At 41.0% G+C, this 27919-nt stretch overlaps 2 protein-coding genes across 2 annotated transcripts in view; one reads left to right on the top strand and one right to left on the bottom strand.

Moving 5' to 3' along the window:
* Positions 1-141, bottom strand: part of ZNF2 (zinc finger protein 2) — a gene marked incomplete at its 5' end in the record, with an annotated part of 42858 nt that extends 42717 nt beyond the window's left edge. Inside the window, one exon of the mRNA XM_082851229.1 lies at positions 4-141. Coding sequence (XP_082707355.1) covers positions 4-141 — 138 coding nt within the window. The remainder of the gene's footprint in view (positions 1-3) is intronic.
* Positions 128-26663, top strand: MRPS5 (mitochondrial ribosomal protein S5). Its single transcript, XM_082851302.1, has 12 exons — positions 128-197; positions 3421-3501; positions 6264-6401; positions 10275-10400; positions 12218-12451; positions 14409-14443; positions 15992-16082; positions 18302-18348; positions 18824-18881; positions 19189-19251; positions 22694-22830; positions 25220-26663. Exons 1-12 carry the CDS (start codon positions 140-142, stop codon positions 25442-25444), a joined length of 1293 nt encoding a protein of 430 aa, XP_082707428.1. The 5' UTR covers positions 128-139; the 3' UTR covers positions 25445-26663.
* The last annotated feature ends 1256 nt before the right edge of the window (positions 26664-27919 follow it).

The raw sequence follows: 27919 nt of genomic DNA, 5'->3' as shown, positions 1-27919 counted from the left end.
CACTCGGGCCTGCGTTGCGGGGCGGCCCCCTGGCCTCGGAAATTCAGTCTCGGGCCGAGGTCCGCGGCCGTTGGACGAGGAGCAGTCGCGGCAGGCGGTGGGAAGGCTGCCCGGACGGAGGCGCTCGTGGGTCTCCACCATGGCTGCGACGGTGCGCGCTGCGGGAATTCTCCCTGTGCTGTGTGGCGCGCCGGCGGGTGAGAGCCAGGACGCTGGGAGCAGGGGCTCTGAGCGGGGCGGGAGTGGGGGTTCGCCCAGGGCTTTCAGACACCCGGGTGGAAAGAAGCGAGAAGCCGCAGCGCCGGCTTCTCACGCCCGGCTCTTGTCCCGCTGGGACCTGCTGTGTGACCTTGCGCGCGTCCGCATCCTCTCTGGGTCGCAGGGCCCGGGTCTGTAAATTGAGGGTGGACTGGACGCGGTCCAGAGTCTCTTCCAGTTCACCAGGCCGCTCGTGCATGCTCGGTTAAAAGGGGCAGGGTAGTGGCAGGCGAGCATCGCCTTCCCCGCGGGCGTGATTCACAGGTTCATTTGGTGATGTTGATGTGGGGTTCGAGGTGGATGGCGGCCAGCGAAGCTCGAAAGGGAAATAGGCTGCCCTCCAGCTTGAGTCGGATAGGATTAGTGTCAGTTATTTTAGATTCCGGGCTGATCAGTGCCCTTTATTAAAAAGAAGGATGTTGGGAATGTCAGTAGTTTTGCTCTTATTGTCCTCCCCCACCCCTAGTTGGTTGTTTGCAGCCCGAGGAAAGGCAATCTGCTATCCTCCAGCCTGATGTTTATCTCTAGGAACCACTTCGTAATTAATTTGACCTCTATTCGCTCTATTTTATTGTAAACCCACAATCCAGCATTCGTAATTCCGAAATCCAAAGATCTGTAAAAATCGAAAAGTTCTTTTTAGTAACTCATTTTGTTGGGAAACTTGACCTACAGTCGTTTGTAGGAAAATCTGACCTGAGCATTTTTTACTTTTGTTCATGTTGTGACCACCTCCTTCTTTTCCAAAGCCCCGATCAAATAGCACTCAGCATGTGTAACTTTCTTTCATGAGCTCTTATGTGTAGCTGGGACTGTTTTAAACTCTTTATGCTTTTTTCCTTGCTTCATCTTCACAATGCCTTTATGAGATAGATGCCTTTATTATTCCCATTTTACAGATGAAGGAATTAAGGCACACAGAGGTTGAGAAACTTGTTCAAAGTTAGACTGGGAGGATGTCAGGTTTTTCACCCACACCACCTGGCTCCAGAGCCTCTTTATTTCTTTCCTTTTTTTTTTTTCTTTTTCTTTTTCTAGTGTATAAACTTTTTTTGGTAGTGGCTTTATTGGGATGTAATTTACGTACCACAGGATTCATCTTCTTAAAGTATACAGTTCAGTGGTTTTTAGTGTATTCACAGAGCTGTGCAACCATCACCACAGTCAATTTTAGAACATTTTCATCACCCCAAAAAGAAACCCTGTACTCTTTTAGCTAGCATCCCCCCAGACCCCCATTGCCCCCAGCCCTGGGCAACCACTAATTTACTTTTTTCTCTATAGTTTGCATGTTCTAGAGATTTCATATAAATGGAATCAAGTAATATGTGATCTTTTGTGACTGGCTTCTTTCACTTAGCATAATGTTTTCCAGATTTGTCCATGTTGTAGCATAAATCAGTACTTAATTCCTTTTTATGGCTGAATAATATTTTGTTGTGTGTATATACCACATTTTGTTTATCTATTGAGCATTTGGGTAATTTGTACCTTTTGGCTATTATGCCTAATGTGGCTGTAAATATTTGTGTGCAGTGTTTTTGTATGTACTTATATTTTCATTTCTCATGTGTATACACCTTGGAGTGGAATTGCTGGATCAAATGGCGACTCCATGTTTCACTTTTTGAGGAACTGCTAGACTGTTGTCTAAAGTAGCTGCACCTTTTTACATTCCCACCAGCATGAGGATTTTTATTTCTCCACATCCTTGTCAACACTTGTTATTTTCTGTCGTTTTGACTGTAGTCATCCTAGTGGGTGTGAAGTGGTATCAATTTGTGGTTTTGATTTGCATTTCCCTGATAGCTAATGAACGTCTTCTTTTGTGCTTCTTGGCCATTTCTATATGTTCTTTGGAGAAATGTCTGTTCTAATCTATATCCATTTTTAAACTGGGCTGTCTTTTTATTAGTGAATTGTAAGAGTTCTTTATATTTTCTAGATACAAGTCCCTTGTCAGATAAGTGATTTGTAAAATTTTCTCCCCATCTGTGTGTTGTCTTTTCATTTTCTTGATAGTGTCCTTTGAAAAACAAAAGTTTTAAATTTGGATAATGTCTGATTTACCTGTTTTTGGTTTTTGTTGCTTATGCTTTTAGTGTTATATCTAAGAAACCATTGCAAAATCCAAGGTCATAATTATTTACCCTTATGTTTTATTCTAAAGGTTTTATAGTTTTTGCTCTTACCTTTAGGTCTTTGATCCATTTTGAGTTAAGTTTTATGTATGGTATAAGTAGGGCTCCAACTTCATTCTTTTTGCATGTGAATACTCAGTTGTCCCAGCATCATTTGTTGGAAAGATTATTCTTTCTCCACTGGTTTTTCTTGGTGCCTTTTTCAAAAATTAGTGTCCAGTGAATGTTGTCAGAGCCTGTTCTGAAGTACTGTACTGTGTGAAGTGATACACCGTATAGTTACAGCCTGGCGCTGCAGGAGCTCCTGATGAAAGAGGGGAGCAGAGTGCTGTGGGAATTGGGGAGCCTTCACCGAGAGGTGGTGTTTCAGGCAAACCAGGAGAACCTGTCAGAGACACAGTAAAGGATTCAAGAGCTGAGTGTGTTCCATACTGACTGCGAGTCTGGTGTGGCCAGAGGGGGATGGAGAGGAGAGTGGTGGAGATGAGGCTGACGTGGAAGGTTGGGGCCAAGCCGCAGCCCTGTAGGTGATGCTGAGGAGTTTTGAATTTGTTCTGCAGATAGTAGGGAGCCAAAGAATGATATATCAGGGCTGTGCGGTGACTAGACTTGTAGTTTTAGAAAGGCCTGCCTGTTACCAAAGGGAAAAGGGGAGGGGGGTAAATTAGGAGTTTGAAATAAGCAAAAAAAAAAAAGAGAGAGAGAGAGAAAAGGGCCTGCTTGACAGCAGATGGTGAATTAGAGGGAGACTGGAGGCAGACTGGAGACCTGTTAGGAGACTGTCAACAGGAGACTGTCCTTTGAGGAGAATCTCTAGGGCTTGGTAACAGGTCAGATGTGAGAGTGAAGGAGCCGATGTGATGTGATTTCATTTACTTGGGCAAGTGGTCATGGAGCCCAGAAATTACTCATTTACTTGTCTTGGTTCTTTTATTCTATAGATAATACTATTCTTTAGGTGTTAAAAAATGTTTCTTTTCATGTAGAAATGGATCTTAATTTTTTTTTTTTTAATTTATAGGTCATCTATGGTCCAGGCAGCTTTACCTAAACAGCTTTCCAGCAGCTTCCATTTTGGCATTGAAGACTGTTCCCAGCAATGGTGAGATTTATGTATCTAACTACCTTTTCTTATAAGAGCTAGTGTTAAGAGTACTTTATGTAGTTTTTTAAAAATGTAGAGGAATGGGGCTTCCCTGGTGGCGCAGTGGTTGAGAGTCCGCCTGCCGATGCAGGGGACACGGGTTCGTGCCCCAGTTCGGGAAGATCCCACATGCCGCGGAGCGGTTAAGCCCGTGAGCCATGGCCGCTGAGCCTGCGTGTCCGGCTCCTGTGCTCCGCCAACGGGAGAGGCCACAACAGTGAGAGGCCCGCATACTGCAAAAAAAAAAAAAAAAAAAAAAATGTAGAGGAATGAAGTACATTCTTTGTAATAGAAATGGATAAGGTCTAAAGAGTATTTTTCAGATTTTTAATGATTACAGCTGTTATAATTCAAGGCTTTAAAAAATAATAGCCATGATTTATTGAGTAATGACTGTATCAGGTTAATAGTATGTTATCTTGGTTAATCCTCACACCAGTTTTTATGAGGAGTTGTTATTCCCATTTTACAGATGCTGAAGTGAGTCTCTGAGAGGCTAAGTGACTTGCTTTAAGGTCACACAGCCAGTAATGGCAGGACTGGGTCCTGAGCTATCTTGGATACTGTGATGTGTTCTGGAAGCACAGTGTTTGTAGAAGGGGTGGGGAGAGTGCTGACTGGTGGAATGACTGCACAGTTCTCGGCTCCTCCACTTTCTGCCTGTGCGACCATGAACTAATGACACCCCTTGGACCCTCAGTTTCCTCTTCTATAAAATGAGGATGGTAGTTCCTACTTTAAAGGTTGTTATATTGAAACATTGTACTTCCGAAGAGTACTAAAAGGTTTATATCTTAAAACCACTTCCCAGGGCTTCCCTGGTGGCGCAGTGATTGAGAGTCCGCCTGCCGATGCAGGGGACACGGGTTCGTGCCCCAGTCCAAGAAGATCCCACATGCTTGCGTACCGCAAAAAAAAAAAAAAACAAAAAAACAAAAAACCACTTCCCTTTTCTAGGCCTTCTCATCTTCCAGTGACACTTTAACTTCCATCTGGTTATATTTCTAAACAGATAGTGTATATACTTGTTCTTTTCTCTGTTAACGTCGTTATGCTAATTGAATATTTAATTAGGCACCATCCCTGCTTTTTCTGAGCATAGTTGTAAGCACAGTTTTGGTCGAATCTGTAGGCAGTTATGTATATGTTCTTCACAGCCGAGCTAGGTAGTACAGTTGACCCTGTACAACCAGAACGGGTTTAAACTGCACGGGTCCAATTATATGTGGATTTTTTTCAAGAAATAAGTACTACAGTACCATGCAATTCGAGGTTGGTTGAATCCAAGGATGTGGAATCGCAGATAGGGAAGGCCAACTATACGTTATACGTGGATTTTTAACTGGCGGGGTGGGGGGGGCGGTCAGTGCCCATCACCCTCACGCTGTTTAAGGGTCAGCTGTATTCTCTTATTATGTTTCCTTTCTCCTACAACATTTTCTTTTCCCTAGAGTTAGTAATTGCCTTGTTTTTAAAAAATTGCTTTGTATTCTTTGTACCTGTTGCAGTATTTTCCTAAAGGCTGCAACAGATTGGTCAGATATAGCAATAATTTTTCTAAAATCCCTGAAACACACCACTAATTAACCAGTTTGATTTAATAGAAGAGATTTAAATTAGAAGGAAGAAATTCTTCATGGTGAAAACTGTTAAACACTGAAGTGAAACCTTCAAGGGCAGACTGTCTTTGAAGAAGTCCACCCAAGGGAGCATCCTGGGCTTGGCCCTCTGTGGACTCCATGCTATTCCTGAGATGGAGACTTCATGGTCTGAAATTAATAAGCATTCAAAGGATCAGAGCAAAATTGTTAATTGATCATTGGTGGATGATAATCTGTAATTGGACTTCAAATGTGATTTAGCATGAGCTGCTGCCACCTCCTGTTTTAAAAAGCACAATGCAATTTGAGCAAACAGTTGTAGCAACAGTACATTGAAAGAGATTATTTCTGAAGTTTGAAGTTGATTTCTTTCTATTTTTGACAGTTGGACCTTTGTAGGCTAACTACATTATTATTTGTGAATAGTATTTTGGTCTTTAGAAAAAGATTAAAGATTTCTCAATTTGATGGTAGTGATTTTTACACTCTTAAAGTATGTCAAGGATTGTAGTTCTAAACTACAAGAATAAATTCATGCGCACTTGATATTTTGTTGAAGATTGAGAAGGTTACAAGGAAAACTAAAATGTGTCCAACATAATGGGATTTAGAATGATTATTGAAGATCTGAATATATTCAAAATGAAAAGCCAGTATTTTCTATTTACTTTTAATTGAGTAATTTACAAAGTAAGCTAATAGGTCCAGAGAGACCTCACTATGTCATCTGAGCCAGCCTCCAGAAGTTTTATTTTTTAAAGAAAGACTGTCCTCGAAATATGATTCTTAGGGCTTCCCTGGTGGCACAGTGGTTGAGAGTCCGCCTGCCAACGCAGGGGACACGGATTTGTGCCCCAGTCCGGGAAGATCCCACGTGCCGCGGAGTGGCTAGGCCCGTGAGCCATGGCCGCTGGGCCTGTGCGTCTGGAGCCTGTGCTCCGCAACAGGAGAGGCCACAACAGTGAGAGGCCGTGTACCGCAAAAAAAAAAAAAAAAGATTCTCAAAAGTTCAGGATTTTAGTGACTTATTTTTATTAGTAACAGTTAATTTTTTGGTGCTGGCAGTGTTTCTCCATAGGTGTGGAGCATCTAACAAAGTTTTATTCCATCTACCTGCAGGCTGTTTGTCATCTCCAGGAACCAGAGACAACCGTCATTTTATCAGCTTGACCCGTGCGCTACAGACACAGTGCTGTATTTCTTCTCCCAGTAACTTGATGGGCCAACAGTATAGATTCTATAGTTTCTTCACTAAATGTACGTAGACTGGCCACAAACTTCCCATTTCATGAAACAGGAAAATAAAAGGTGGATTTGTATCTTAATTTTTCTTCTTTTTCTTTTTCCTCCTTAAATGAACTAACACTTCAGAGATTAATATATGATGTACAGGCATACCTCATTTTAACGTATTAATGATGATGTACAGGCGTACCTCATTTTAATGTATCAATGATGATGTACAGGCGTACCTCATTTTAATGTGTTAATGATGATGTACAGGCGTACCTCATTTTATTGCACTTCACTGTATTGGGCTTTGTGGATATTGCGTTTTTGACATATTTAAGGTTTGTGGCAACCTGTGTTGAACAGATCTATCTGCACCATTTTTTCCAACAGCATTTGTGTGTTGTCTCTGTGTCATATTTTGGTAATTCTTGCACTATCTCAGACTTTTTAGTTATTATTATATTTGATATGGTGATATGTGATCAGTGGTCTTTGATGTTGCTACTATGACTGGCTGAAGATTAGCATTTTTTAGCAGTAGAGTATTTTTTATTTTATTTTTGAATATTTTTTAAATTAAAGTATATATATTGTTGTTTTAGACATAATGCTATTGCATGCTTAAGACTGCAGTATAGTATAAACATAACTTTTGTAGGCACTGGGAAACCAGAAAATGTGTGTGACTCACTTTATTGTGATGTTTGCTTCGTCACAGTGGTCTGGAACCAAACCCTCAATGTCTCCAAGGTACGCCTGTGCTATTCAAATAAAAATGTTCCTCCATGTACCTCCTAGAATTATCTTACATGCTACCAGTTGTACTATACACACTTTTGGGAGTACTAGTTTACTTTAATCCCCTCATTTGGGGCACCTGAGGTCTAAAGGACCTGTGGAATCCCTGGAATTCCAGGATGGAATTGTGGCCCAAATCCCTGCTGATTTAGATTCACACCAAGAATATACTCAAAATCTGTTTTCAGTTGCACTTTAGTTGAGGAGATAGGACTAATCAGGAAAAGTTAATTTTAAGTAGATGTTGTTTTACTAATATTACTCCTACCTGAGATAGTATTTGAGAGTCCAGTCTGAACTGAAATTAGCTTGTAAGAAATGGAGATTGAATCCACAATTCAGCATTAGGCAAATTAAAAGAAATTAGGATTATAAAGCCAATTCATTTTAGACTGTTTGGTAAATACAGAATCAAAAAGCAAAAAATCACTTGTAATCCTACTACCCTGAAATCCTGGATTTGCTGCTATTTTCATACAGCAGTACGCTATACATTTTCCCATGACAGTACATGGGCTTCTCCAGTGCAGTGTCATAACTGTAGAATATTTCATTGTGTGGGTACAGATCACTTTAATTTGGATTAAATTAAATAATGACCTACTAGGTCATTTGTGTAGCTATGCAGAAAAGAGGACCAGGTGATGGGGAATTGCAAGTAACACAGTCTTTCTTGTATTAGAGGATTTTGGTGTAAAGAGAAAAGAGAGGTGGGTAGAGTTGGAGCCATGAGGCTCTTGGTGCCCCCAGCCCCAGTGTTTTCTGAGAGCTGACTTTGTGCTTCGATGGTGGTGGTTGGGGGGTGTTGGGCGGGTGTATATCAGACTTACAGGCCTTTTTAAAAATAGTCTTTGCCCTGCCCTGAAAGGCCTTTTCTCTAACTCTTCTTGTTCTAGAGGTGCCCCTTGCCCTCTGAGACCACTCGCACCTGCCTCTGACTCTCCATTAGCCTCCCTTCTTCCGCAGTCATAGGACTCTGAACCCTTATGAGTTTATTGCTCCCAAGTCAGGGCGGGGTGGGGGTGAACTCAGTTGAAACCAGCATGGGGCTAGTTTTTGCTGTTTTGATAGGAGCTAGTCTTTGACTTTCTAAATCTCTTCCAAGAAATAAAGAAAACCATAATTTTTACTCATTAAGGTTTCCTAAAAATGTTTAACATTGTATTTGTAAATCTATCCCTCTGCCATAGAGGGTCCACCATTAAATGGTGGAGTCTTTTAAATCTTCGTCTTAATATTGTTTCTTTTAAAATTGAATCCCTTTTAGCCTTAATGAGTGATTTGCTTATTCTGATTCTAAGAGAAACTGTAATTGATTGACCGCCTTAGGCCTCCATTAAAAGTGCTCTCGCTGTGAACTTCCAAGTTTTTGATGGCGTTTATAGATACCATCATTTTTAAGCAATTAGGAAAGAAAAGCAGTCTTTAGTGAGAGTTTAGTTTGAGGTTGGTAATTTTATTTCAAACCTGTGGTTCTTTTAAAAGAATCAGTGTCAGCCTAAAGTTTGAAGTTAACCCTTTGCTTTGATCAGGGATACACAACGCAGCATGTGATGTGGAAGCTTACTGACTTTTGTGAGCTTCAGTTATGCAGATCATCTGTAATAATACATTTGTATTTTTAAAAACAGGGTACTGTATAGCTATAAAGCATTAAAAAATATTATAAATCCAAAGCATTTTTCCCTTTTCATGTTATCTACCCAAAGGATCAAGGTGTAAGGCCTCTCAGGAGGCTAGCAGGTAGAACTTTCATTTTTATTATTTTTAAAAATTTTTATTGGAGTATAGTTGCTTTACAATGTTGTGTTAGTTTCTACTGTACAGCAGACTGAATCAGCTATATGTATAATATATATCCCCTCTTTTTGGGATTTCCTTCCTATATAGGTCCCCACAGAGCATTGAGTAGAGTTCCCTGAGCTATACAGTAGGTTCTTACTAGTTACCTGTTTTATGCATAGTATCAATAGTGTATATATAGTGTATATATGTCAATCCCAATCTCCCAATTCATCCCACCCACCCCCTCTTACCCCCTTGGTATGGTAGAACTTTTAAAGCTTAAGGGCTCAGAAGAGGAGAATGAAGATACTCATTTGAGTTCTAGAATATGTTTAATATTTCAGGCATGTAGATATATGTATCTTAGATTTTTGACTAGTACAACATTTGTATGGCTCTGATTCTTTATTAAATTGGTAATGGAACAATCTGTGGTCATAAAATCAATTGGTGATACTGTGAAAGGTAGAAGTCCTTGTGAAGACAATTTAAATCTAATAAACAACATAGCTAGCTAAACAACACAGACCAATAAAATTCAGAAGTGGTCAAAAGTAAAGAATCTGAATATTCCACAAGTACAAAGGGGAAAATACTGCTTGCAATTTATGATAGAAAAAGATCTGGGGACCCTGGAAATTCACAAATGGAAATAAATCAGCAGTGTCAGGGTCTATATATAAAGAAAAAGACAACAACAATGATTTAAGAAATACACACATACACATGCAGGTATTAACTATCAGACCTCTACACACTCATTCTTTTGCAAGTATTGGTTAGGCTATAATCAGAGTTGAAGGTGAATTTGGGCATCTCATTTTGAAGGATATACAGAGGTGTTTAGGGAATTTACAGAATAGAGCAAACAATCCAAATTATTAAGATTTTTGGGTTCAAATTGCAGTGTTGGTACTTTGGGCTAAGAGATCTGTATTTTGGAAGTCTAGTTACTGATTATCTCAATAGTTATAATGGAGGCAAGAGGGCAGGGAAGAGACCGGTCACACAGTTGTTAAAATGTCTGGGAGACAAATCTACTGGAAAGTAACAGGGATTGAAATATGGTTGTCTTTTGTGGGGGAAGGCCATATTCTGTAAAAGGAGTAGAATCGCTTCCTCTTGGGCTTTCCAAATGTAACCATGTGATGTGTACAAAGAATGTTTCAATTTTGCTTTCATTGCCATAATGATATGTGACCCGACTTCTTCCAGCCTTTTGTATTCAACAGGAATAAATCAATAGACCGTAGATCATTTCTTGAAGAAATTTTTTTTTTTTGAAGAAATTTTTTAAAACCTCTTTCTTTATAGTGACAGCAGATGAGCTGTGGAAAGGTGCCTTAGCAGAGTCTGGTGCCGGAACAAGAAAAGGAAGAGGCAAAAGAACTAAGAAAAAGAAAAGAAAAGATTTGAACAGGGGTCAGATCATCGGTGAAGGTAAACTTATTTATAAAAACAGCTAATGTGCTTTCTAAGATTTTTTCTCCAAAATTTTATAGCTATTTTACAAACTAAAAGATAAAACATTTCTCATGAAGGGTATTAGGTTCTGTGATTTTAGGGTCCAGCCAAATGGCTTATTGCCCCATGATTCAGGGAAAGGAAAATCCCATAGAAAGGGATTCATTCATTTAGTTATTCATTCAACAAGCCTTAAATGCCCTTGTGTAGCATCTGCTGCAAAAGTCCCTATCCTCAGAGAACTTACGATTCAGAGGTAGAAGGTGGAATAACTGGAGAACTGGCTTAACTTTCTCTCTGAAGGGCCAGGTAGTAAATACTTTTTTAGCCTTATGGGCCACATGGTCTCTGTTCCAACTATTCAACTCTGCTGTTGTAGCACAAGAACAGTCATAGACAATACATAACCAAATGGGCATACCTGTGTTCCAATAAAACTTTATTTACAAAAATAAGTGGTGGGCTAGGGCTTCCCTGGTGGGGCAGTGGTTAAGAATCCGCCTGCCAATGCAGGGAACACGGGTTTGAGCCCTGGTCTGGGAAGATCCCACATGCTGCGGAGCAGCTAAGCCCGTGCGCCACAACTACTGAGCCTGTGCTCTAGAGCCTGCGAGCCATAACTACTGCAGCCTGCGCGCCTAGAGCCCGTGCTCCGCGACAAGAGTAGGCACCGGAATAAGAAGCCCACGCACCGCAACGAAGAGTAGCCCCTGCTCGCCACAACTAGAGGAAGCCCGCGTGCAGCAACAAAGACCTAACACAGCCAAAAATAAATAAATAAATAAATAAATTTATTAAAAATAAAAAAAAGTGGTGGAGTAGATTTGGATTGTGGGCCTTACTTTGCCAACTTCTGGAACACATGATTGGTTATACTTGTGTTTTTTAAAGAATAAAAATAGTATACTTGAATCAACATTCTTTACTGTGGTTGCTGACAAATTATCTTTGATAGTAATAGCCTTTTGGATGTAAAGAAAACACCTTTCACTGCACTTGTAGCTGTTGCATGTCTACTTGGATGTTTTTCTCCATGACTTACCTTATATCTTTTTTATTTATTTATTTTTTTAACATTTTAAACAATCATATATGTATACTTTCTCAATAAAAAAAATTTCTCAATAAAAAAAAATAGAGAAACCTAAAGTCCCCCTTGATGCCTTTTTTATCTCCCCCAATCCCAGTTGCCTCCCCTAAGGAAACCACTGATTTCATTTTGATGTGTTTCCTTCTGACATTTTCTAATGCTTATATATATATAAATACCCTAAAAGGAGTATATATTTTCTTTTAAAAATAATTAGATTATGTCATATGGTACATATTGTCTTATTTGCTTTTTTTCACTCAATAATAGGTCTTGGAAATTGTTCTATATCAGAACCTATAATGCTAACTTATTCTTTGAATTTAGTATAGAGTAGTATTTCATAGGTTGGATATGCCGTAGTTCATTTTACTGTTCCAATATTGCTGGACATTTAGATTGTTTCTGTTTTTTGCCTTTACAAATAACACTTCAGTGGACATCCTTGTCCAAGCACACATATGCCTCATACCTGCATGGGAGTGTTTTTCTAGGCAATACCAGTAAGTAGAATTACTAGCTGTTACGGTAGGTATGTTTAAAATTTTACTGAACAATGCCAAGTGGCCTGTAGAGTGATTATGTTAGCTTAAGCTCCCACCAGCGGTATCATTATCTATATACACATTGCCTGGCATTTTAATACTCAAGAAATGAATGCTTTTAAAAAAATCCTTATTTATGTATGTTTTTAAACCTTCAGGGCGTTATGGCTTCCTATGGCCTGGTCTGAACGTCCCTCTTATGAGAAACGGAGCTGTGCAGACCATTGCTCAAAGAAGCAAGGAAGAGCAGGAGAAGGTAGAGGCGGATATGGTCCGGCAGAGAGAAGAGTGGGACTGGAAGAGGAAGATGAAGGTTAAACGGGAGCGAGGATGGAGCGGAAACACGTGGGGAGGCGTCAGTCTCGGCCCCCCTGACCCTGGTCCCAATGGAGGTAGCAGAGTCCTGGTTTTGCTTACATTGTGACAGAGAGAGCACTCCTATTTCTGGAATTCTTTGATATGATTTTATTTACTCGTCTGTTTAGATTGCCTTCTTCCTAAAAAGGATTTGAGCATCATTGAAATAACTTCACATTATTACCCAAATGTATTTTATGGAGCACTAGAGGCCTATGAGCCAAGAAGTATTCCACAAATAGGGGGCAAAGCACTGGGTTCTGGTGTCTTTACTGTGTGGCTTCTCAGAGCATTTGAACTTGGTGGTGTGCATATGGCTCTATATAAGTCACCTGTGGGATGCAGTTTCCCAAATGCTGTTGGTCATTGGGTACGGAGCAGCATGGCTTGGGAGTGCTGTTTTGATAACAGAAGAAACCAAATAGTTGTCATTAAGCCTCATAAAAGTGCACATGAAATAAAAATTGATAATATTTATCAGACTAAATTAGAAAGCAAAGTCATCTCCCCACTGCTTCCTGAGTACGTAAAGAAGTAAAAATCATCTGAAATGTTCATTCTTGTCAATGAATAGGAGATGAAGAAATAGACAAGTGTTCCGCTGCTTTCTTTAGTTCGGCTCAAAGAGGAGACGAGAGGTTGAGGTGGAGAGACTCAGGCCAGCATGCTTAGGACTGAGCAGAATGCTTCCACTGGGAGAATGAAGATACGGGAGGGAGAGAAAAAACCCATAAACTTAAGTCCCTAGGGAGGGCCCAGATTTAGAGTGTAGATAAATGGACGAACTTGTGATGGAAGAAAGGGCAGGGGACAGAGCCAGGTAAGCTGTGTTGTTGGTAGTGGAAGGAGGGGGTGGGGCCTGTGTGAATGCTGTCTCTCTGGAGCCTTCAGTTAGTCTGTGAGGAGGAGATGGGCCTGGATGAGCATGGCCACTAGAATATTTTGATGAAAAGGTAGGGTATCTGGGACGGGCCTCAGAATTATCCAGTGGAGTGGGACTTGGACAGAGTTTAGAGGAAAGAAGATTGGCTGTGAGTTGATAATCGTTGAAGCTAGCTAATGGTACATAAGCTCACGTTTTACTGTTTTTTGGGGTGTTTTTTTGCCTATGAATGTAAATTTTCTATAGTAAAAAGTCATTAACAATAAAAGAACACAGAGAGTGTTTGAAATGGCTGCTGTGGTGAGAGGAGAGAGACCTAACTAAAAGGATGCAAAAGGCCAGCAGGCAGCAGGGAGGACTTGACTGAGTTGGAGACCATGAGTCTTTCGTGGCCCACGTGTGTCCCATGCTTTGACTTCTCTACAGCAGCACCTGGCAGGTCAGGTGTGCCCAGACAGCGGCATTGATTCCATCCTGGATAGTGTGGTGGAGAGGGGAAGAGGTGAGAGAGTTGAGGATATTCACTAGACCTGGTGGAAGTGTTGGGCTGTGGTGTCTTGACTGAGTGGGAGAGACTGGAAGACCAGAGGGGTGATGGGGAAGGGGAACAGTGGTCAAGAGTCTGGAGGTGCTGGGAAGCCCCAAGGACCATCACCTTTCAGTCACTGAGTGAGAGCTGGAGAGGTGGGAGGATGCAGGCAGGGAGATAGTGGTCGAGTTTGTGAATTTAGTGGTAGAACAGTTTCTGGTGATGATGGAGGACCAGGGTGTTGCTTTGATAGTGGCACCAAAATATCTGAGAGTCTTTCTTAGTTAAAAGTCAGTGATGGGGCTTCCCTGGTGGCGCAGTGGTTGATAGTCCGCCTGCCGATGCAGGGGACACGGGTTCGTGCCCCGGTCCGGGAAGATGCCACATGCCGCGGAGCGCCTGGGCCCGTGAGCCATGGCCGCTGAGCCTGCGCATCCGGAGCCTGTGCTCTGCAACGGGAGAGGCCACAGCAGTGAGAGGCCCGCGTACCGCAAAACAAAAAAAAAAAAACAAAAAAAACTTTCATACACTAATTATATAGACACATTTATCTGTATACCTGTTTCTTTTCTCCCTACAGAAACATATGATGATTTCGATACCAGAATACTTGAGGTGGGCATGCTGAATTAAATACCCAGTTAAGCCTTTGGAGGAGTTGGGATGGATGGAGTGGGGTGGGTGGAGAGGGTAAGAGGAACAGTGAGGAAAAGCCTTTGATGCATGACTTTTTCTGAGCTACAGAGCTGCTTTGGGTAAGGAAATAATGAAACTTTAATTTCAGTTACTTGATCATATTGGCTTTTCTGACTGCTGCCCTTCTGGAGGGCCACCCATTAAGGTCTCAAGACAAAGCAACTTCAGTGGTATTGTTGGTAACAGAATTTGGAGATTGCATTTAAATTTCCTCCTTCTTAAAGCAAAGGGGTTGCAGTAGCAATTTCTCCTTGAATTCGGTGTATCTGACACTCAGTTCAGCGGGCAGAGATTGAGGGGAGCCATGGGGAAGGGCAGAAAGCTTGGAGTTACTGTGTATGTCCAGCTCTTGGTGGGGAAATGATCTGCTGGGCTGCTTGTAGGCCCTTGAAACTGAAGCCTGTATCAGGTAAATTGCAATCACTCTTGGTGTTTCCTAAAATAGTCAACTTCCCTTTGAGCTAGTGCTGCATACTTAGTGTTAAATGCCATATGCAATAATCATGTATTGAGTTTGTGATTGAATGTGTATATTGTTTCTTCAATATCAGTTGCATTACAGAGTTTAAGATATATTTACAAGTATTTTAAATCTTTGGGTCCTAGCTTACACCCTTTTGAAATTAATTCCTTTGAAGAACTCTTGTCTGTGTGGGTGATTTCCTGTAGGATTATCCACAGGAGTGGGCTTGAGCCCCCTTTTCTTACCTTATGGGAAAGGGGCTGCCATGTAAGCAGTTTAGTTAACGTTTCATAGTTCTTGGTAAATTTATAAATTTGCCCAAAAAATGCAGATTTTCTTGTAGTTCATAATAAGCAGGTATTTCCAAATTTTCTATTTTCAGTTGAGCCTAACCCATAGAGATCCAGTCCTGTGCTAATTATTTCTATACACTGCATTTTATCATTTCTGAGATGCACATTTTTTCATATTTTAACATCTGTGATATTGGGATGTGATTGATTGACTGATTGATTGATTTTTGGCTGCTCCCCGCAGCTGGTTATACCTTAGTCCCCCGACCGGGGATGGAACCCAGGCCCCAGCAGTGAGAACGCCAAGTCCTAGCCACTGGACCTCCAGGGAATTCGAAGGATGTGCTCTTATAATCAGTTAGTTATAAACTACGTCAGAGTTTAATCGGCAATTTTTTATCTTTCTTGTGGTGCGTTCATTAAAATAGGGTGCATTGAGTTTTACAGTTTCACATCCTTTAAAAGGTTTCTCAGTCAAACTTTCTAACAAGCCTGTGAAATAAGAAGAGAAAGCCTTACTTCCGTTTTACTCCTGAAGAAACAGTCCAGATGGAGGTTTCCCAGTGGAGACAGTGTGCTGTTGGTGCTCGTGGGATTGAGGGATGATGTGTGCATTCACCACGTGTGCCTGTGTGTGTGTGAGGAGGTCACTCCAGTTCCCTACTTCAGAATTTTCTTAAGGTGTAATATTTATGAAACATTTTCTTTTAGGTGAGGAATGTTTTCAACATGACAGCAAAAGAGGGAAGAAAGAGATCAGTCCGTGTCCTGGTCGCTGTGGGGAATGGCAGAGGAGCTGCAGGTGAATGGGGCTGTGATCATATACGGAGAGCTGGTGGTGGAGGGACAGCTGTGGCCTGGGCTCAGCCGTGGAGTCAGTGGGTTCAGGCTTTTTTGACTAATCAAATCTTTCAGCGGCTTGGGCTCACAAACCTTGTGGTAAACCCATATAATCCCTTAGAGTCAAAAGAAGGCTCTTCCTACATCTGCCTTTTTCCATGAAGACAATTAATATTTTAAAAGGCTTAAGACACTATTGTTTATGTATAATAGTGAAAAACAAGGGGGGTGGACACTAAATGTTCCACAGTAGGGACACAGTTACAAGAAGAGTATAGCTATACATTGTAATAGTCTATAGCCATTAAAGAATTATGGAAAATTACTTAAAAAATAATGGTAAGTCAAATGAACAGACAAACAAAAACCCACTTCATATAGAACTGTATAATATAATCCCAGTTTTTTAAAAGTATGTTTATATGTGAAGAAAAGACTGGAAGGATTGGAAGGATATACACTGAAAAGATTAAAAATGTTTAATTAGTATGTTTGCCAATCATTTAAATTTCTTCTTGATACTTTTCTCTAAAGTTTCCATAGTGAACATCTGTTTTTGAAATGTATACATGAATACATTTCAAAAGGGAAAGAAAAGTGGAAAGAAAAATGGAAAACTGCCTATTTAAATCCATACTGACACTTTCAAAACAATACCTGTAGATAGTATGTTGCCAAAGGAAACCACTCTTAACAGTTACTTTTATATCTTTTCAGAAATTCTTTGTTTAAATATCACCATATATCTTTTTAAAAAAATTATACAAAGGGTCATATTATATCCATAATTTTATAGCTTGTTTTTCTTGCCTAGTATTATACCCAGAGATTTATATATTAGCATAAGTGGATTCCCCCTCATTTTTTTGTATTGATTGCATCGTGTTCCAGTGTATGGATAGCGTAATTTTTGTAACCTTTTTCCTATTGCTGAATATTTATGTTGTTTATACTTTTTTTTTTTTACTATTTATAAAAACAGTGAGCTTCTTGTACATGTCATATGTTGTACTTTTGCAAGCATATCGATGGGGGAAATTTCTTGCAGTGAAATTGCTGCCTCTAAGTTACATGCATTTGAAATGTTGAGTGTTGCCAGATTGCCCTCCCAAAAGGCTGCATCCGTTTATGTTTATCTGCACCGTCACACCCTTGCCAGTCCTGGATAGAGTCAGACTTTACTGACTGTAAGTAAGTGACGATATGAAACATAACTCTTAGTTTTGATCTGTATTTCTTTAGTTATGAGAGTTAGGACACCATTTTACATGTCTGTTGGCCATTATAATTTCCTTTTTGAGATCTGTTAGTTCATGTGTTTCACCCACTTTCTGTTGGGTGATTATTCTCTTCAATGATTTTCCTCTTTGTATGTTAAGGACATTAGCCCTTTATCTGTCATATATTTTGACTTAGTTTTAAATTTTTTCCACATGAAAGTTTTTAAATCACAGGAACTTTATACCTTTATATAGCAAGTAAGTTCACCCATATATTCCTCAAGGACTTATATGGTTTAATTTTTTTTAAACTAGTAATTTTAATCCACAGCCCCTTTTGCCCCAGCTTCTCAGATGTCTTGCATATCTCATGGAACAGTACTGTCTTATGTTACTTTTCTGTGTATAATTTAAAAACAAAATACATTCTTCAGAATAAATAATGGTGATAGCAAATAATGCAGACATTTTCTTAACTTGTGGTAAACCTCATTTCACAGGATTAAGCATTTACAAACTCAGGAATCATTGATTTTTATTTCCGTGTATGTCTAGCAGTGTATGTTTTTTTCCCAGCTGTTCTGGTTATTTTAATCTGTTTTCAGAATTTGTGAAAACCATTTACCTTATTAATTTAGCATGGTTAGGGTTTTTTTGGGTTTTTCGTTTGTTTTTTTATTCAGTGTAGTTTTATCTAGAAATTCATAAAAGGTAATGTTATGCATCTAACCTTGAATTTCATAGGTACGTTCAAATGTAATGTTTCCAAAATGCCCCAGAACAAAGAAGCAAATCTCTGTAGCCTCACGCTTTGCCATTTGTTTCGGATAGCGGGTTTTCTGTGGGCAGAGGAAAGATGAACTACTGTGAAATGTTGTAGGAACTGAAACCTGAAATGTGGTAAAAGACATTATGTGCCAAATTTATGCCCCTTTTCATATTTATGCTTTTTCTTTTAAAGGTTTTGCCATTGGGAAAGCCAGTGAACGGGCAGATGCTTTCAGAAAAGTATGTACATTTTCCCTTTGTTAACAGTAAAAGACCAATAAGCTATGTGCTAGACATTGTGGGAACCACAAAAAAATACTTACTGTCAAAGGTTACTTAATAACTGTCAAATACTTACTGGCAAAGGTTACTTACCTCAGAAAAAGCAATTTCAGAAGTGCCTGTATTCTTGCATCATTTCTATCAGACTTGTAATTGCTTACCAAAATTACGAGACAACAGGGAATGTTTGAACACTGTCAGAGATATTAAGGAATTGTTTTGGGTTTGTTTTCTGGTGTGATAGTGATGTTATACTTACGTTTGTTTGTTTTTTAATTAAATCCTTAGCTTTTAGAAGTATATACTGAAATTTTTGTGTAAGTTTGAAATTTTCCATAATAAAATATTTTATGAAAGGTATTTTTTGAAATCTCTGAAGAAATGTAAATTCTAACAGTAGATTGAAGAAAAATATTTTCCTTCTTTCTTTCAGGCAAAGAACAAGGCCGTTCACTATTTGCATTATATAGAACGATATGAAGACCATACAAGTGAGTTTTAATCTTTGCTTTTAAACTTTGCAGGATTATATTTGTTTTATTTATGTGTGGCTGTATATCTCTGTGGGTGTTTCTGTGTTTCCCTGCTTGTTACTGCATTCTTACATATAAATATATAAAATGTAGAAACAAACTTTCTCTCCTGAGAAGATGAGTAATGAGTGAGATCGGAGTTTGTTACTCATCCTTGGCCAACATGTGGTGTCTGCTTAGGGTAGTAGTGGTTGCTTTGTGATATTTGCAAGGGCATTAAATCTATACCCCTAACCCTTCTTATATTTATGTTTTTACCCTCCAGTATACCATGATATTTCTTTAAGATTTAAAAGGACGCATATCAAGATGAAGAAACAAACCAGAGGTAACTAAAAAAACTCATAATTTGTTGAAGATAAAGCAGAGAAACTGTACCAATTTCATCCTGCCCTCTATTTTTGCTCACCTTTACCTGAACTCATTTTGAAAATACCAAAATGTAAAGGCCCAAGTTAGATTTAAGAAGATTGAGGCTTTGGGGGAAATAAAAAGCAGTCATCCTACCCAGGCTCTCATGATTAAAACACTTCCAGGGGTGACTGTAGGTGGGAAGAGCACTTAATGAATAAGAAACAATAACTGGGGCTTCTCTGGTGGCGCAGTGGTTGAGACTCCGCCTGCCGATGCAGGGGACACGGGTTCGTGCCCCGGTCCGGGAGGATCCCACATGCCGCGGAGCGGCTGGGCCTGTGAGCCATGGCCGCTGAGCCTGCGCGTCCAGAGCCTGTGCTCCGCAACGGGAGAGGCCACAACAGTGAGAGGCCCGTGTCTGCAAAAAAAAAAAAAAGAAAAAGTAACTGAGTGAGTGAATAGTTGGGTTTGTAGTGGGAACATTGGTTACTCCTAGACAATTCATTGATGCTACTAGCTGGTTCTTTTTTTAAAAAAAATTTTTAAATTTATTTATTTATGGCTGTGTTGGATCTTTGTTGCTGTGCGTGGGCTTTCTCTAGTTGCGGCGAGCTGGGGACTACTCTTGGTTGTGGTGGCTTCTCTTGTTGCGGAGCACGGGCTCTAGGCGCGTGGGCTTCAGTAGTTGTGGCGCACAGGCTTAGTAGCTCTGTGGCATGTGGGATCTTCCCAGACTGGGGATTGAACCCATTTCCCCTGCATTGGCAGGCGGATTCTTTTTTTTAAAAATAAATTTGTTTATTTATTTTGGCTGCGTTTGGTCTTAGTTGCTGCATGCGGGCTTTCTTTAGTTGCGGCGAGCAGGGGCTACTCTTCATTGCGGTGTGCGGGCTTCTCACTGCAGTGGCTTCTGTTGTTGCAGAACACGGGCTCTAGGCGCACGGGCTTCAGTAGTAGTGTCACGCAGGCTCAGTAGTTGTGGCTCACGGGCTTAGTTGCTCCACAGCATGTGGGATCTTCCCGGACCAGGGATCGAACCCACGTACCCTGCATTGGCAGGCGGATTCTCAACCACTGTGCCACCAGGGAAGTCCCAGATGGTTCTTTTCTTACAGCTTGTTCAGTTCCACTCATTTATTCTCATCACCAGGTATTGACTGAGCATCTTCTGTGAACCAGGTGCTACACTGAGCTCTGAGGTTTCAGAGATGGACCTTCTTCCTGTCTTGGAAAGAGCAAGCAGGCAGAGTTCAGGGTCATGGAGCTATGCCAGTCATGCCCAGTGGTCTCGAGGTGTAGAATTCTTGAACATTCTGATTTGTGTTTCACCTGTGGTTCTACAGTAAAAACGATCTCATATAACTCTAGGTATACTTACAAGGTCTGGATCAGAAGATAAAATATTAAACAGTATTTAAATTTTTCATGTCAAAGCTTCTCATACAACTTTGCTAGAGCTATGGCATGGAAATAAACCAAGAGAAATAAAAATCAAATACAGTACCTATTGTATCAGTGCACCAGAACTTGCCTTCTGCTTTAAAGTCATAATTAATCATTCATATGCCAGATAAAAACCATTTATCTTATTATTAGAAAAAGTATTGAGTTGAACACTTAGACATTAAGGTTTAGACCTGTGCTAAGGTGTGTCCCATGTGGTAGTTGCGGCCTGTGTGGCTATGGAGCACGTGAAATGTGGCTTCTGAGAGACCCTGTAAGTGTCAAACACCACCAGATTTCAAAGACTTAGTATAAAAAAAGAATAAGAAATATCTCAAAAATATTACTGTATTGATTACATGTTCAGATGATAATGTTTTAGACATATTGGGTTAATAAAATACATTACTAAATTCAGTTTTACCTGTTTTTAAAAAAAACTTTAAAAAACATATCTGCGAGAGAATTTAAAATCATATATATGGCTTACATTTGTGGCTTGTGTCATGTTTTTGTTAGACATGTTACTTTGGATACATCTTTATCTGAATGATTTTGGAAAGACTGCTACCGTTTTAATTGCAGAAGTTACCTTTTTTATCTTCCCTGTCTTCTAATCAAAGCTGTAGTTTTCAGTCCTGCCTTTAAGCCATGTGCTGAGGTCCATGCCTGGTTAATCAGAATGTTAAGAGTCTAAATTTGGGCTTTTTCTCTGCATCATTCCCACCTGCATCTGCCAGGGGCTCTGGGGATACAGCAGTAAGCAAACAATATCCTGGCTCTCATGGAACTCGCATTCTGCTGAGGGGAAACATCGGATAACAAGTTCGGCTGAGTGCTTGAAAGCAGCCATCCGGGTCTGGTTTGCAGGGGAGGGCATGGGGAGGGAGGAAGGAGGCCACCTTCACTAGTGTGGTCTGGGAAGGTCTCTTTGAGGAGGATGTATCTGAGCGAGACATTGCAGGTAAGAAGGGGTCATGCAGGGAGAGCAGGCTGAGGGAAACACTGAGTGCAAAGTCCTTGCGGCGGGAAGGCCAGCACACAGAGAGTGGTGTCTCTGGATGAAGTTGGTGAGATGTCAGTCACAGAGCGCTTTGAAGGCCGTGGAGTTCTTTGTTACAGTCGACCCTTGAACAGCACGGGTTTGCACTGCTCGGGTCCACTTATACTCGGCTATTTTTCTAAATACTATAGTGCTTCATAGTCCGTGGCTGGTTGAATCCATGGATGTGGAACCTTGGATATGGAGAAACTGAGGACATGGAGGGCCAACTATAAGTTAGACTCAGATTTTCCACTATGTGGAGGGTCGGCTCCCCTAACCTCCACACTGTTCAAGGGTCAACTGTACTTATTTTAATTCAAGGGACAGTGGGAAGTGAAGGGCTTTAAATAGGGAGTGATGTGTTTGCTTTGTGTTTTTAAAGCTCTCCCTAGGGAAGGGATTACAGGTAGACCAGAGTAGGGCGAATGGCTGGAGGGGAAACCACCCAAGATTTAGAGGCCAGCAAGGAGGTGAGAAGGATGGGCCAGTAGCTAGGAGGAAGTCTGGGAGAGGGTGTGTTACCGAAGCTAAAAGAGTTTTTCCAGGAGGAAGTGGATGTCTCTGCTCAGTGCAGCTGAGCATTCAGGGAGGTTGAGAACAGATGTGTCCCTCGAGTCTTAGTTAACCTGGACATGGGGCACCAAGAACCTTCAGGCATCTCTGTTAATCTTAACAGCCCTGGTTTTTTTGCCCATATGTTTAAGAAACTTATATATTATTTGTTTAATCCTTATAACATCTCATTTAAATAAGTGTCATTGTGGAAGTTAAGTAAGTTGTGAAGTGTCACCCAGCTGGGAAGTGGTGAAGCCGGAATGTGAACCAGCATCCCCTAAACCCAGAGCTGGAAGCTGTGCGAAGCCAGCAGGTGATGCCGCCTGCACCGTGGGCAGTGGGCAGGTGTTTGACTTGTTCTTCCTCTTTCTAGGTTATGGCCTCCGCTGCCACCGGGCCATCATCACCATCTGCCGGCTCATTGGCATCAAAGACATGTATGCCAAGGTCTCTGGCTCCGTCAACATGCTTAACCTCACCCGGGGCCTCTTCCGCGGGCTCTCCCGCCAGGTAACTTCCCTGGGCTCTGAAACGGAAGGGCTAGTTTGTATGTCATTTGTGTGCTCTGAGACCACCGTCTCCTGGGCTGTCCTGTAGTTGCTCTCAGGCCACCTGAGGACTGGGCATTCTTTGTTGTCTGTGGCTGCATCAGGTTAGTTAATCCAGCTGACGAGTTAGTTCATGAGAATTATCCTGTAAAAAAATACTCTAAGGGCGTTTTGAAGTTTTAAAATTAAGTATTTTTAAAAGCCAGTAATTATAATCTGCTTTATTATGGAAAGAATACCCACTTGTTCTAAAGCTTCAACAACATAAAGATGTAAAGTAAAAAGAGAAAGTCTCTTTCCTAATTTCGTCTGTTCCTTTGGAACTGGGGTGAAGCCCCTCGGGCACCTCTACTCGAGAGCGGTCTTCAACTGAAGCACAGTCAGTTTTCATGTCACCTGTATCGGTAGTTCAGAGGGACATCTGAGTCAGTAGGAATATGAACATTAGTAGTTCAGGTTATTTCTCCACATAGATGGGGGCTCTGGGCCCCTGCCCAGCTCACCCCCTCAGCCTCGGCTAGGCTCACAGTCACTCCAGCGGTAGGGAGGAAGGGCTGTCGCTGCACGGGGCCCCCCCTTCTGGGCTGCCTGCTGCCTCTCCGCCAGCTCGGTGGGGATGGCTTGTGCCTTGAAAGGATGGGTGGACCTTAGCAGAGCTGGGTGAGCAGAAAGACAGCCAGGTTCAAGAGACATTTGCTGACCTCCATTTGCTGAGGACTTTGACAGGTTTCCTGACAGAGTGTGATGGCTGTTTCTGAATAAAGTGATCCATGGAATAATTGTAGCCGTCTCTGTTTAAAATAGGAAAATTAATTGAAAGAAAAAGCTTTGCTTAAAAAACTTTTTTTGAACAGCTGTGTTCATGTGTGTGTATGTGTGTTTGTGTTACTACTGTCTAAAACGTGTGTGTGTGTGTTACTACTATCTAAAACATCCTTCAAAAGCACTTCTAAATTTACACTTACTGTTAAGAGGTTTAATTGTTTGATGTAGCTAAGATATTTGTTTTAGATAGGTCATATTTATGGTCAAGTAGACCTGTTCTAAAATGCCATCAGCTATAAAAATTTGCATTTTGCTACTCAAAGAAAAAAAATGACACCAGTGTAAGCAACATGCCACTGATTATAAGACACTCCAATTTAAATTATTTTATGTTTTTTTTTTTATGAATCCGCTCTTCTCTTTTCTAATTTCAAACGTGTATAGAATTAGAATAGTACAAGATGCGCATAAAGTCTGGAAACATGAGATTGTACATTTCTCATGGTATTTTAGGTATTTTAATTACGATCAATAAACCATCTATTGAGTTTATTCGCCTTTTTCCGACTTTTATGGCTACCTTCTGTTATGAATCCCCATGGCTCTTTTATACAGCATCAACAGTTAGCAGCTCGTGGCCAGTTTTGTTTCTCTAAACCACCCCCAACCAGCCCTAGTCATTTTGACCCAAATCTCAGATATCAATTTATTTCACTCATAAATATTTTATCATGTATCTCTAAAAGGTAAGGATTAAAAAGGACCCAACAATACTAATAACATATGTAAAAAATTAACAGTAACGAGATATCAGACATCTAGTCAGTGTTCATAGAAATGTATCCATTTGTCAGATTAAAAAAATTTTTTTAATTAATTTATTTTTGCCTGCTTTGGGCCTTTGTTGCTGTGCACAGGTTTTCTCTAGTTGCAGCGAGCGGGGGCGACTCTTTCACTGCGGTGCACAGGCTTCTCATTGCGGTGGCTTCTCTTGTTGCGGAGCACGGGCTCTAGGCGTGCGGCCTTCAGTAGTTGTGGCACGTGGGCAGGCTCAGTAGTTGTGGTGCACGGGCTTAGTTGCTCCGCGGCATGTGGGATCGTTCGGGACCAGGGTTCGAACCCGTGACCCCTGCATTGGCAGGCGGATTCTTTTTTTTTTTGCGGTACGCGGTCCTCTCACTGTTGTGGCCTCTCCCGTTGTGGAGCACAGGCTCCAGACGTGCAGGCCCAGCAGCCATGGCTCACGGGCCCAGCCGCTCCGCGGCATGTGGGATCTTCCCAGACCGGGGCACGAACCCGTGTCCCCTGCATCGGCAGGCGGACTCTCAACCACTGCGTCACCAGGGAAGCCCTAAGATCTTGTTTTTAATCACTCTTAAATAATTGAGTAAACAACTAAACTTGATATTATATTACCTGGGCCATGTTTCCTGCTGTAATAATCACCCTCAATTAATGAATTTTAAAGAGTTGCTACATTTTAATCAACCAAACAGTTTTGGCCATGCAAGATAAGTATCAGGGCTGGACCATGTTAGACCAACCTCATAGACCTAACCTCGTGTTCTCAATTTGGTCGTGTCCAGGAAACCCATCAACAGCTGGCTGATAAGAAGAGTCTCCATGTTGTGGAATTCCGGGACGAATGTGGCCCTCTGCCCATCGTGGTTGCCTCCCCCAAGGGGGCCTTGAGAAAGGATCCGGAGCCGGAAGATGAGGTTCCAAACATCAAACTGGACTGGGAAGACGTGAAGGCTGCCCAGGGTATGAAGCGCTCTGTGTGGTCAAGTTTAAAGAGAGGCGCCACCTAGGCCTCCCTCTGGCCTGGCTCAGCCTGGCATCTCTCGCTTCTGGCACCTGGGAGAGACTCAACCCCTCACACTTTGTTGATTTTTTTTTTTTTTTTTTTTTGCAGTACACGGGCCTCTCACTGCTGTGGCCTTTCCCGTTGAGGAGCACAGGCTCCGGACGCGCAGGCTCAGTAGCCATGGCTCACGGGCCCAGCCTCTCAGTGGCATGTGGGATCTTCCCGGACCAGGGCACGAACCCGTGTCCCATGCGTCGGCAGGCAGACTCTCAACCACTGTGCCACCAGTGAAGCCCTCAACCCCTCACACTTTGGATTGTCACTTTTTTTTTTTTTAAAGGAAAGGCCAACCTTACATTTCTTTATTTACAAATAACAAATAATTATAGATTTAATTTATTGAGCACATCATATATACCAATTACTGTGATAGGAACTTTACATACATATCTTAGTTAAAAACTACTTTAAATATTCATTTAAACTAGCAAATTAGGGAGGCAGGGCTTCTCGTCTGACCTAATAAAAAATAATATGCAGGGCTTCCCTGGTGGTGCAGTGGTTGTGAGTCTGCCTGCTGATGCAGGGGACACAGGTTTGTGCCCGGTCCGGGAAGATCCCTCATGCCATGGAGCGGCTAGTCCCGTGAGCCATGGCTGCTGAGCCTGCGCGTCCGGAGCCTGTGCTCCGCAACGGGAGAGGCCACAACAGTGAGAGGCCTGCGTACCGCAGAAAAAACAACAAAAACAAAAAAACTAAAGAAGAAAAGAAAATAGCCTATTGTATTTACCCATGTTTTTGCTCTTTCAGTCGTTCTTCTTTCCTGATATTCCAAGAGTCCTTTTGTCATTTTGAGTGGGGAAAAGCCAAGGTCCCCTCCTGTGTGTCTCCTTAACTCTCACAGTACTACCACACTCCCAGCACTTCTGACAGCAGACGTGGGGGGTTTCCCCTCACCAAGCAGTCCTCTGCAATACCAGCTACTTGTCCTACAATTTAACTCAATTCTGACACTGTCTACCTGGAGGTAACATCAAATTCCACTGGTTAAAGGCTCAGTCCCTCAAGACTGCCCCCCCACCCCACTTCACACCAATTGCAAGTCCGGTTGTCACCTGTGCTTCTTACTCATCAGCTGTAAATCAGAGGTTCCCATGACTCCCTCATTGTGTTTGATAATTTGCTAGAGTGGCTTACAGAATTTAGGAATACAGTTTATTTATTGCCTATGATAAAGGATACAGATGAACTTCCAGATGGAAGAGAGACAGAATTTTAAAATTTTCATGAAGTCTAATTTGTCTGTTTTTCTTTTGTTGCCTGTATCTTTGGTGTTCTGTACAAGTAATTATTGCTAAATCCAGTGTCGTGAAGCTTTTGTCCTATGTTTTCTTCTAAGAGTTTTATAGTTTTGGGTCTTACATTTAGGCCTTTGATTTCTTTTGAGTTTGTTTTTTGTGTATGGTGTTAGAGATCAACTTCATTCTTTTGCATGTGGATATCCAGTTTTCCCAGCAACATTTGTTGAAAACACTGTCCTTTCCCCATTGAATGGTCTTGGCACCTTTGTCAAAAATCATTCAACCGTATATACAGAGGTTTATTTCTGGGCTCTCTATTCTATCCCATTGGTTAACATGTCTGTCTTTATGCCAGTACCACACTGTTTTGGTGACTATACCTTTGTTGGATATTTTGAAATCAGGAAGTATGAGTCTTTCCGTTTTGTTCTTCTTTTTCAAGATTGTTTTGGCTGGTCAGGTGTCACTTGAAATTCCATATGAATTTTAGGATGGGTATTTCTGTTTCTGCAAAAAATATCTTTGGGATATTGATAGGGATTGCATTGACTCTGTAGATCACTTTGGGTAGTATTGACATCTTAAATATTAAGTCTTCCATTCCATGAACGTGGGTATGTGTTCACTTATTTACATCTTCTTTAATTTCTTTTAGCAATGTTTTATAGTTTTCATTGTACTTTCACTTCCTTGGTTAAATTAATTCCTAAGTGTTTTATTCTTTTTGATGCCATTTTAAATGAAATTGCTTTTGCAGTTTCCATTTGATAAGGGATATTGGTCTGTAGTTTTCTTGTAGTGTCTTTGGCTTTTCTATCAGGCTAATGGTAGTCTCATAGAATGAGTTAGGAAGTATTCCCCCCTCTTCAATTTTTGGGGGAAAGTTTGAGAAAGATTAATATTAATTCATCTTTAAATATTTGATAGAATTCAACAGTGAAGCCACCAGGTCTAGGGGTTTTCTTTGTCACAAGATTTTTGATTACCTACTTAATCTCCTCAGTAGTTATAGGTCTATTCATATTTTCTATTTCTTCGTGATTTATTTTGGTAGGTTTTGTGTTTTTATGAATTTGTTCATTTCATCTAGCTGACCCAATTTATGGGTGTACAATTGTCCAGTATACTCTCTTATAATCCTTTTTATTTCTGTAGAATCAGTATTAACAACCTTAGTT

Source organism: Leucopleurus acutus, assembly GCF_964270905.1.
Source record: "Leucopleurus acutus genome assembly, chromosome: 12".
In the NCBI taxonomy this organism is placed as follows: Eukaryota; Metazoa; Chordata; class Mammalia; order Artiodactyla; family Delphinidae; genus Leucopleurus; species Leucopleurus acutus.
This window is presented reverse-complemented; position numbering and strand designations above follow the sequence as displayed.

What these genes read in the sequence shown, in the direction of transcription:
- MRPS5 (XM_082851302.1), top strand. Translation starts at nt 140, where the DNA reads ATGGCTGCGACGGTGCGCGCTGCGGGAATTCTCCCTGTGCTGTGTGGC. An exon ending in CTATAGTTTCTTCACTAAAT is followed by an intron (nt 6,402 to 10,274) that starts GTACGTAGACTG and finishes CTTTCTTTATAG; the next exon opens with TGACAGCAGATGAGCTGTGG. An exon ending in TGACCCTGGTCCCAATGGAG is followed by an intron (nt 12,452 to 14,408) that starts GTAGCAGAGTCC and finishes TTCTCCCTACAG; the next exon opens with AAACATATGATGATTTCGAT.